Source organism: Brienomyrus brachyistius, chromosome 10, assembly GCF_023856365.1.
Source record: "Brienomyrus brachyistius isolate T26 chromosome 10, BBRACH_0.4, whole genome shotgun sequence".
Classification (NCBI taxonomy): Eukaryota; Metazoa; Chordata; class Actinopteri; order Osteoglossiformes; family Mormyridae; genus Brienomyrus; species Brienomyrus brachyistius.
The window spans coordinates 12,755,353-12,766,324 of NC_064542.1; the positions used below are offsets into that span (position 1 = coordinate 12,755,353).

The 10,972-nt window shown below is 44.9% G+C and overlaps 1 protein-coding gene across 2 annotated transcripts; it reads right to left on the reverse strand.

Moving 5' to 3' along the window:
- Positions 1 to 717: 717 nt before the first annotated feature.
- Positions 718 to 8,433, reverse strand: LOC125750050 (7SK snRNA methylphosphate capping enzyme-like). 2 transcript variants are annotated; one of them, XM_049027324.1, is made up of 6 exons: positions 7,658 to 8,433; positions 5,764 to 7,518; positions 3,961 to 4,179; positions 3,142 to 3,265; positions 2,714 to 2,776; positions 718 to 1,785 (listed from the first exon to the last, which is right to left on the reverse strand). In XM_049027324.1, the coding sequence occupies exons 2-6, from the start codon at positions 7,471 to 7,473 to the stop codon at positions 1,730 to 1,732; spliced, it is 2,172 nt and encodes a 723-aa protein (XP_048883281.1). In that variant the 5' UTR covers positions 7,474 to 7,518; positions 7,658 to 8,433; the 3' UTR covers positions 718 to 1,729. The 2 variants fall into 2 exon arrangements, with proteins under 2 accessions (XP_048883281.1, XP_048883282.1); XM_049027325.1 differs by lacking the exon at positions 2,714 to 2,776.
- Between the last annotated feature and the right edge of the window lie 2,539 nt (positions 8,434 to 10,972).

Here is a 10,972-nt window from a genome sequence, read left to right on the forward strand (position 1 = left end):
GTCCGTTTACAAACATTAAATATTTCACTTATTTCATTGGTACGGCCCTACAATTTGTTTCTACTATCGACAGGATTTTACTCTGCAGCTGAACGTTGTTTAATAGCGTTTCCGTGTATCCTGTGAAAATCGTTGTCCCTCACCATGCAATAGCCGCAGAGGCAGATGATTGTCAAATAATTCTTTATCTCTAACGTCTATTTCCGTTTCACCCAAGGACTTTTGTAAAACGCTGACATTATGGTTTTAAATCAGGTTGAAAGGACGATCCAGTCTGTGCATTTTATGGGTGTCACATAGAAGCTGGTTGAGTATGGTATTGTCTTATCCTTGTTTCATAATCTTTTTATAATTTACCGTAACTTCTAAGGAACTGGGACTCATCGTTGATTTGCATACTGACAAAGTAATAATGCCGATTACACACACTTACAGATCATTCCATTATTTAGTTTTCCAGTAGATCAGCATGCTCCGCCTTACCGGTTATGATTTTGCACATTTTATAGCAAACATGCAACTACAAATTTCTCAGAGAAAAATTATAATTCCAAACACGACTCTGTATTACATGGTAACGTGCAGGAACGGTTTAGTGCACTCCTATGCTGTGTGCAGGTATATGTTTTCAGGCCAGAATACATTTTTTGTTGTTGCTGTGTAAACTGATTAACGGCTAAGCAAACACCCACAAGACATGTATACCAACATAAGAGAACAAGTTAGGAATATTTTTATTCCTCATCACTGCTTAAAACATTGACAACACACACACAAAAAAAATCTGTAAAACATTCGATGCATTTCTGAAAAGAGTGCGTCTGCCCCACAACCTCTCTGTGCTACCACACACCAAATAGTGGTAGTTTTTTTTATTTTTTGAGTTGCACCTGAAGAATTTGGTGGTTGGTAAAAAGGCGGATGCCCTGAAAAGAGTGAACATTCTGGAAAGGATAAGTGAAACCCAAAAGAAACATTTAATCAGGTTTATCTCGGGCTGGCCCATACACATTTAAGCGTTGCAGATCTGGGTTTGCCGGAATGCATCCAGGTCTATATCAGCGTTTCCTATCGGGGCCTCAGAGATTCGCAGACAGTCCACGTTTTTGCTTCCTCCCAGCTCCCTATGTGGACTGTATGGAAGGGAGCAAAAACATGCTGTGTGGGTCCCTGAGGACTGAGCTGGGAAGCACTGGTCTGTATGACCATCTTTGAAAATACCCACAGTTTCAGCCCAACTCTTGGCCTCTTGCAGTTGTCTGCAGAGTGTCCTCTCTCCGAGCCAAAACAAATCCAATGTCAGTGTACAACTCATTTTCTTCTCGAAGAAACGGGTTGCTAGGTATATACAGAGACGTCTGTGGCTGCTTTCAGCGAGTTACGGAAAAGCCAGATAGTTTTCACATCCCAGAGTCTTAGGAGGTTTGAGATGCATTTTCGTCATACAGGTGTAGCGTAAGGGCACAGGATGACAGCAACAAAAAAAAAATAAAATGCTGCTTTTAATGCATTTGTCCGCCTGGGCCTATTGATGACTTAATACTTTTAAGCAAGCAAGTAGTTAAGATATTTCCATCACATCCTACATCTCAAGATGTCCCTTTTTGATTTCTGATACAAACTCTGTTATAATACTCGGGTACAAGTCTCGACGTTTGTTCTAAAAATCTAAAGCGTCACAAAAAAAAGTTGGTTTTGTTTCAGACTTCTTTTTACGCCTTTCAGGATTTCATTTCCTGTAGGATGAAGGTCCTTTGTGGAACAAGTAAATTGCCCGCAGAAACCCTGGAACAAAGGAGAGGAAAATGTCATACTGGACACTAATAATTCCCCACACCACGGCCAGAAAGAGTTCTGACAGAAAAAGGCACTTTGACAGATTTGCCTGCCCATTTTCATTAATACATGCAAGATAAAGGTTAACAACCCATCTTTCACTTCCCCTTCCACTGCACAGCAAAGCAGTCAGGAAATGTACCAGTATCGAATGTTTGGCTAGAACATTAGCACCTTGGCATTTTAGCTGGTCGCCCCACCCCTTCTGCCACAAAGGCCCACGTCCTGAAAAACATGCCTACAGGGGTACAGTGTGATGGGCTGCGAACAACGGTGAACATTCACACAGCCTGCAGATCTGACACTCGAGACTCAGGGTTAGCAGATGGGCCTTAGTACCAGAGGTGAAGATTTCAGGTCCAGAGTGTACAAATCCAGACCAAGATTTTATTTTAACCAACCAGTTGAGTATAAAGAGTTACATTCACAGAGGACTCTGCTGGTTGGTTGAAACAAAATCTTGGTCTGGATTTGTACTCTCTGGACCCGGAATCGCCACCTCTGCTTAGCACCCCATTAACGTGGATCTACAGGAGCCACTTGTGCCCCTAGTTCAGGCACAATCAACATAATGCTGCGTTTAAGGACAGGCAGCCTGGCGGGGGAGCAGCTGTCACACTGCTGGGGAAGCCCTCACGCTTTATCGACTTGGTTGTCTGCCAGGCCTGAAGCTTTCACCGGCACATTAACAGCAAGTGAATGGCTATTGTTGATTATGAAGGAACAAATAAACAGGATTACGATACCACTGTACTTGCTTACTGGGCAATTTTACCCAATGCATCTCACTAAATTATACACGTTTATTTAGCTGGGTGTTTTACTGGTGAAGGTCAGGTTAACTTCTGGTTGTGAGTCTGTTTCATCACTACACTACCTGCTGGTCCTACCAAGACAGCGCCAGGATTTAGATCATGGACATTCCCAGGGTGTGAATTTCCTGGGAAAAAAAACATTATTGCAAGACCTGAATAATACTATTATAAGGGGTTATTTTTTAAAAATGAACATTTAAAAATGATGAGAAAATCTCAAAGGTAATCTCATCCAAGTTCCACAGGGGTCAGTGTGAGTTTTACGAGGTGTACAACGCTATAATCTGAACACTGGGTACTCTCCATGTACCTAATTACAGCTTGTTTATGATCTTGGGTAGAATGCAAGTTTTAAATGAGAAACCAAACCACTACCAACTGACTAATACAAACACTAACGAAAAAAAAAAAAAAAAACCACACTATCCTCCAGCTACAACTATACAACCAGGGTGGGGGGTGGGTAGTCAAAAGCTTATGGCTGACTGACCTTTAGACATGGTCTTGGGTGTGCCAATGAGTTCGTAGCTGGAGAAGCCAACTTCTGACGTAAGATAAGAGCTAAACTGATCAGGTTTCAGCCGAATGTTGTAGTAATTCTTATAGATGGTGTCCTGAGGGGCAGAAAAGAAAGGTTATATTTACACACACACACACACACACACACACACACACACACACACGCAAGACTTCTAACAGTACACAATTAGCAGAGGAAACACTGATCTTCACTTGCATCCGCAATAAGAGCTCTGCTATGCTATGTTTTCCTCCATAAACTATATATACACACACAGAGGAACTAGGAACACAGTATCATCAGGGGGAAATCACTGCTAAAGAAAATGCTTGAAACTCTTTTAAGCTGTCAAAGTGCATTCTTATATGCTACAGGGACCCCGTGTTCTCCAACCCCTGCACATCAAGCAAGGGGGTTCGACCAGAGTCTGCACTGGGGCCTGCAAACCTCAGCACTGCTATATATTCGCCATATAGTCACTATATACTCACATGCGCCGCATTTCGACGCATTTGACGAAGAACAAGGTCACACCTAATGCAGAAGTGACATACAAGGGCAAATAATAATAATAATAATAATAATAATAATAAATAGCGCCACGTCACCCAGGCAACAGCACAGTTAGTGCCCAGGGGCCAAGGTAACACTGAAGCTACGAATGTCACAAGTGGATGTCGTTCCAAACCACACCCTTAATCCTTCATGGATCGTGCACCAGCAGGCAGGAAGGGAAGCCCAGATTCTGGAGAGGGCCCTGCCAGGAAGCGGGGCGGACGTCCCGCCTACCGTGAGCTTCTTCCTCCTCCCATAGGAGCTCCAGGGCTGCGGTTCAAGGATGAAGAGACCACCGGGGCGGAGCTGCCGGAAGGCCCGTTTGAAGACGCGCTGCAGGCCGGCATCACCCCAGTTCAGGTGCACCCACTTGGTGAGGCTGAGGCACAGGATGACGTCGTATTCTGGCTGCTGGGCCTGCAGGAGTGCGTCGCTCTGCAGGACGTAGTTCTCCTGGGGGCGGGGGGGGGGTTGTTAGAGACCTAGCTGGCTGTCACACGTCTCATCCGAACGACAGCATGCAGCTGCCGGACCTTTCGCTGCCATAAATCCTTCCTCCCCTTGCGACTTTAGGAGGTTACGAATGCCTGCACGGGGTGTCAGTGTTTACGGCAGGTCCCAGAAGGAGAGGGAAACGCGCAACGGCAGCCTAACGAATTCTACTAAGCAGACACTCAGCTCTGTCAAGGCGACAGGAGACATTCTGGTGCCAGTCAATGATGATTTAAGTCAAAATAAAAGGCACATTTTGTTCCTGGAATGTAAGGATCCTGCAGTCAACAGAAGATTAATGCATTTCAGCTATAACTCACTGAACTGTGTTTAAGGGAAAATGCACAATCCATTTGAAACTTCAGAAGTACGTTGCAAGATTATCTGTGGCAAGCTATTATCCTCACCAAAACAAACACCATTGCAAGGGCTATGCACTGTGGAGAAATATATATATATATTAAAAAAATCCAATTCTGGTTTAATCTTTTACACTTCATAGAAAAGCTACTTAACAGTGTTAGTGAATCTCACACCACGCCCACTGACAAAAGGACAGATGAGAATTGGGTCTTTTGAGATCCTGCACAGGCACACAATGAGCGATATGAGACACACAAACAGCCAGACACACAATAAACCGTAAACGGGACTCCAAACCGACGGCGCGCAGGTAGGCTCTGCATTTATCGGCTCTCGGAGCGAACAGCCGGGCTTAAATATCCTTTTGCAGACAGGCCTGGAGTTGTACTTGTGGACGGATAAATCACTCGACAGTGGGTGTTACTCTGGGTCCTCTAATGCTCAGGAGAAAAAAAAAAAAAAAACCTGTCACATGACCACAACTAAATTCCTTTAAGTACTCACAAATACCACCTTCATGCATATTTAAAAGAACAGTGACAATTATCCTGTTGAAATACCAAGTGGGCCCTGTTACTTCCCCATCCCCAGCTGCAGCTGTGTGTTGGATACAAAGGCATCTAGCTGCTCCAGCCTGTGTGGAGAAAGCCGCACACTGCAGGCCACAGCAGCGAGAGAGAGAGCAGGCCTCAATCCTAGACTGAGGCAGAGTCCTCAACCAAACTCCCAAAACATAGCACAATAAAGCCAGCACAGCCCTTAACGGGGCATACACAACATTCGTCCCCCTACAAATATTTCCATTTGCACGACAGCTGCGTGGAAATGCATCCGGCAACAGTCGTACTCTCTGCCTGGTGATTTGTGGTTTCCTTCTCAAGTTCGCCAAGAGAATCAAGACAACATCTGTTAGCGTCTAATTTATCTGACGTGGACGTTGTCGTACGGAATGCCGGCGCGAGGTAGAAAGGTGGCACTCGGTAACGTTCTGGCAATGCACACTGTCGGTCACTCAGAGATTAATTATTAAAATGAACAGCAGAGAAAGGCAGAGAATATGCTGAACTCAAAAGATATGCCACCCCAAACATGAACAAGGACCAGGGATGTGTTTCAATTTGAGTTTCTGCTTTAGGAAGAAATGTGGCGTAAGATGGCCCCAGCTTCCCCTCGGAGACTCACCTCGACAAAGGTTACATTAGCAGGAAATTCCTCATTCCCCGTGACAAAGATAGGGGGCGCTGCTATGGGACCCCTGCAAATCCGAAGGGAAAGGGGGAAATAACTTGCAGAGAAGGGCTCTCTGCGCGCTTCCTCTGACGGCACCCCTTCAGCCTCCATGTCCACACTGCCGTGTGGCTCCGTGGAGACCCCCTGCTCCCGATGCTCTGTTCTGGGCCCCCGCCGGGCCTCCTGGGTCTGTAGCTCTGACAGGAAGTGCCGGATATTGTGCCGGGCGGCACGCACCAGCCCGCCGTCAATATCCAGGCCCAAGATACGGGCTGGCTGCATGTTCTTGGCAATGGACAGAGTCAAGTGGCCCGTATTGCAACCTAGGTCCAGAACGACCTTCCCACGGAACCACTCTGACCGCAGGACTCGCATGCGCGGGTCTTCGCACAAGCCCGGGTTCCGGTACCCGTAATACTTGCTATAATTGCCGTACTGGAACTTGCGCTCCTTGCGGCGATTCTGGCTGCGCTGATGGCCATGATGGTTAGTGACGGTGGCATGCCCATGGGCCCCACCCGCCAATGGTGTGTGGAAGGTTTGAGAGCGCCCCCTAGTGGCATGCCCTCGTGCTTGCTCCACACTGCCTCTCTGGGTTGAGGGTGTGGGTGGGATGGAAGAAGCATCTGTCCTGCTGGAGGTGCGTCTGCGTTTGCGGTGACGGGAGGAGGGGGGCTGGCAGGACACCACCGATGTCAGGCAGCCTGAGCTACCCGGAGCTTTTGACTGTGACTTTTGGGGAATACTGGTGGTCTTGTGAGAATGTCTGCAAGGCAAAATAGGAGCCACTACCTCATCTCGGCAGTTTATGGACGTGTTCAGTTCATAAGGCTGCGGCGACTCCAGAACTGAGGTCAAGCTAACTAGAACAGCACCCTCTCTGGGGGCCTCTGGAACTGCATGGACCGCTGTGCTGCTGGGTGTAAGTGCAGCCACACAGCCCTCACCAGCCTTTCCCCTCTCAATCTCACCGGAGTCCATCTGTGCAGCTGGCATCCCCCCTACCCCCCCATGGTGCCGGTTCCGGTGTCTCTTCCTGCTTTTCATCGGGGACACGAGGATGTCATCCTTTCCCCCGGCACTATTGAGGTTGAGTGGATCTGTAATGTCCTTGGGGATCAGGATCTCGACCGGATCACGGCTCTTGGCAGGCAGAGGTGACGACTTGGGTGTCTCCGCATTCAAGGTCCGGTTCACCTCTTCGTCCAGCAAACTGTTAAGGTTCAGTGGGTCAAAGATGTTGCCCCCCAGCAAAAAGTTAGTGGGAAGAACAGGGTCGCTCTCCGAGTTGGCTCTCCGCCGCCTCTTGCCATAGCCCGACTGCTTGAAGCTGGCGTTCATGCTGTAGCGCCGTTTGTGCAGCTTCTGCTGCTGTGGTTGGTGCTGTCCGTTTTTGGGGCGCATGGGTCTGCCGGCCATCTGGGCCCCGGACCCTGCAGACTCAGCCCGCCTCTGGCCACCAACGGAAGTGACATTCACGGCAGAGTGCTCGGGTACGGCCACTGTGCCTGCCAGCGCTGTCATAGTGGCACCTCCTGAACTGACAGCCACAGCAGTAAGGGACCCGTTACTGCAGCCGGCAAGTCGCTGGGATTGTAGGTGGCCCACGGGCTTCTGGCCACCATCACCAGGCAAAACAGTCTCTTTCTCCATCTCGATCATCTTTCACTCAACAGTGTAAAATCTGATGTTGCTGCTGGCATTGATCTTAGAAAGAAAAAGCAAAAAGTAAAGACGTTAGCAACAGTTCCTCCTTGCTGCAAATGCAATCAAATATTAATATCCCTATTTTTCAATGCACACTTCTCAGTCAAACTATCTGCTGGGCAGACAGTTCTATACTTACTTAATGATACATCACTTCCTCGTTTTATTTAAACGGACCATTTGATTTGTCACGGAGCATGTTGGTTTCACTTATTCATTCCCTACGGTATCCAAAAAGCACGTTGTCCTTCTTAAAAACAGTAGTTACATAACTTCTGCGTCTGCAAGCACAAAAAGGTGTATTGTTTCAGGCCCTGAAGTCACTGAGGAAGCGCTTTGGGAGAAGTAAGGAGGGGGGGGTAAAAATCGTTGTGTACGTCCGACACCGTCGACCCAGCCTCTCCTTTGCGTGCTGTGCGTGGACACGCCTCCCTCGCATTGAATGAATGGACGCTTCTTTGCATAAATTCGCCTCTCTGTGCAATACGTCACCAATGCTCCTGAATTATTAACTTACGACGAGAGGTCGGAAAAAAAACATATAAACACACATACAGACTCTTGGTCCCGCTCGCTCTTGCACACACATCAGAGCCTGGTCGTCGTCTCCAGCTTCTTTTAGCTGTCCAGACCGGACAGGCATGAATATTTTTACAAAAAAATCAAATAAAAATAGCAATATCAGAGGTGGCAAGAGATTTTAAAAAACGTGCCTGTACTTCTATAACAATTAGTTATTCAAAATATATTGTGGATCCCATTCCAGCGAGTGCAATTTGGAAAGATCATCTACTCCAAAATTTAAAAATAAGTATTTCAATCGTAGTTCTAATATTGAGCGTGTTCGTTACAGGCCTTCCACACGACCGCATATTTTATAAGACTCTGGGTGTCGAATCGAGTGCCCCGTTGCAGAGTCTTCGCAGCTTTTATATTGCACTCAACCTTGAAAAGACCGACGGGCAGCCTTACAAACCAATTAGCACAAGCTCTGGAGACCGACCTCCCAAAAGGAACCAATAGCATTGAACCCTGGCTAAAGTGACACTCCCCACACATACAGCAACCCCAGCCCAATAGGTATCCGATTCTCTGCCTGTCTGCAGTTTCCGCTTTTCCCCTCCCCCGCTTTAGTTATCTTGCATACGAACGCACTTTACAAAAACAGGACTTGTGTTTTTAGAGTTGCATACTAACAGCACGATACTTGGTCTTTTTAATAATAAAAAAACACTTTAAAAAGGTATCCTATCATTATCGGTTTTAAAATCGAGCAAAATAGTCTAATGTGATGTCGTGTATTCCAATAACAAATCATTATTAATTATCATTAAAAGAGGGTAGTAAAATGTAGACAATATACACTGCACGTAAAACAGTTATATATCAATGATCGATATAGCTACAAACATAGGGTGTATTAAACGCCCCCGCCCTCTCTCATATTTGTGGCGCATCGATTACGTCATCAAGGCACGCTTTTGTTTTAAATATGTAGTTCAGTCAGTGTTGCAGACTATAACCCAATATAAAATATGTTTATATAAGTTAATAACTTATTAATGACAAGTTTGAATAGTAATTTATGCAACTTAAAGTCAACGCATATTGCATGTTTTTTTCTCAGTTTGTTATGCCATTATTTGTAATGTAGTAAATGTTATTGTACATTGAAATATGAAGTTCTGCCAAATATAAAAGGGTGCCACAATATTTATGGTGCAGCTTAACGTGGCAGCAGGCACATCCATCCATCTTCCATAACTGTTTATCCAAAGCAGAGTCACAGTCTGGAGCCTGGACCAGGTAGCACAGGACATGAGGCAGGAGAACACACTTGCACACTGTTGGCAATACAACCAGTATCAGTGTTGAGGGGAACACCAGTTCACCTAAACCAGACATCTTTAGATGGTGCCATTGCAAGCAGTAGATGTATCAGTTTCACATTTTCAGTGGGTGTTGTCCTGGGTGTTGTCCTTAGTGGGATATGATTTACAGCAAGGGCTTCACTGTCCAAGGAGAAGGCAACAAAACTCTTTACAACTGTGACAATAATTTTTAGTGCACTCAAAAATTAAGTTGTTTTTTTTCTGATTGTGCATGATGACTCAGTTACATCTCCAGAACAAAAAGAAAGTAATGTGACAGAAAAGTATAATGCAGAAAGGCAAGAACCCTCTAAATATCTATTCAGTAGGTTAATCCTGGAGTGAGACTATGATAAGGAATAGGGCGATTACCTATTGAGCAAAGCCTGGTAATTAAGAATTAGAAAATATGGTATTTCACATACATTTTCCAGGACATTCATTTTCCTTTACCATATTATGGAATGATAAATATCGTGTAGCAGTAACTCGGCATGATTGTAGCCATATTTGTAAGACAATTTGCAGTGTTTAATGCCAGAAAATGGCTTGTAGGTCTGTAGACCATAACAAGCAAGCAAAACGTACCAAAGGCAAGTGAAACATTTTATGACCCTTGGACAACTGGCAAGAGTTCGGAATTATTTCAATTACTTCCAAATAGCTGTGTTTTGGAGTTTTATGGATAGCAGATATACACATTCCAGAAGCTCCAGTCCTGTGACTAGTAATCAAATTGTATTAAAGGACCGATACAATAGAACTACTATAGTTAAAGCAGAGTCCACACCAGCCTTCAGTAAATCCCATCATATCAAACCTGCGATCTGTTTATGTGCAAGAGTTACATTAGTTGTAATTGATGTTACATTTAATCATTCCATATTTTGTGATTATAATATTTATTGATTTTAAAAGAAGAGAAGCAATGCCAAAGCATTAAACAAATGGTGTATAAACACAAAATAAAACAAAAGGGAAAAAAAGAGGTAGGTCATGACACTAGTGTCACGAAATAAATAGGCACCACTTCCAATACATACATCAAACACATAAAACAAGGAGCTCGTAATCTGAAGTAGCACAGTTTACAGGTTATTTTGAATAGGTCTTGAAAGACCCGTCCAGGATTCCACTTTGGATGGGCTGCCATTGCTCAGTTTAGCTGTGGTCTCTTCCAATGAAACACTATTCAATAAAGATCCAATCCAAAAACATCCTGTGTTAGTCTCTAGGTTAAAACAAAGGCGAATAACAGCTTTTTTAGCAACAGTAAAGCCAGGAAAGACCATACGTTTGTTACGTAAAAAAAGAGAATATATGAGGTATCATCATTCAATAAGCAAAAGCAAGGGAGTGAACTTACGCAATAAACAGACGACAGAAGGTCCAGAACTTTGCAATAACAGTACAATCCCAGAACATATGAAGAAAAGTAAGTATGGAGCGACGGCAAAGACTACATTATGGGCTGTGAGACGAGTTCATTTTAAGACACTTATAAGGAGCAATACGTGGCCAGAGGATGGTTTTAAAGTGTATCAGTTGGTGAGCTACACATTAAGAAAGCTGGTTAGAAATTC

Excerpts from the sequence above, each read along its gene's own strand:
- LOC125750050 (XM_049027324.1), bottom strand. The coding sequence starts at position 7,473 with ATGATCGAGATGGAGAAAGAGACTGTTTTGCCTGGTGATGGTGGCCAG. Across the intron at positions 3,266-3,960 it reads GGAGGAGGAAGAAGCTCACG|GACACCATCTATAAGAATTA; the intron begins GTAGGCGGGACG and ends TCTGCCCCTCAG. Across the intron at positions 1,786-2,713 it reads TGTCTTGGTAGGACCAGCAG|GGTTTCTGCGGGCAATTTAC; the intron begins GTAGTGTAGTGA and ends CCTTTGTTCCAG.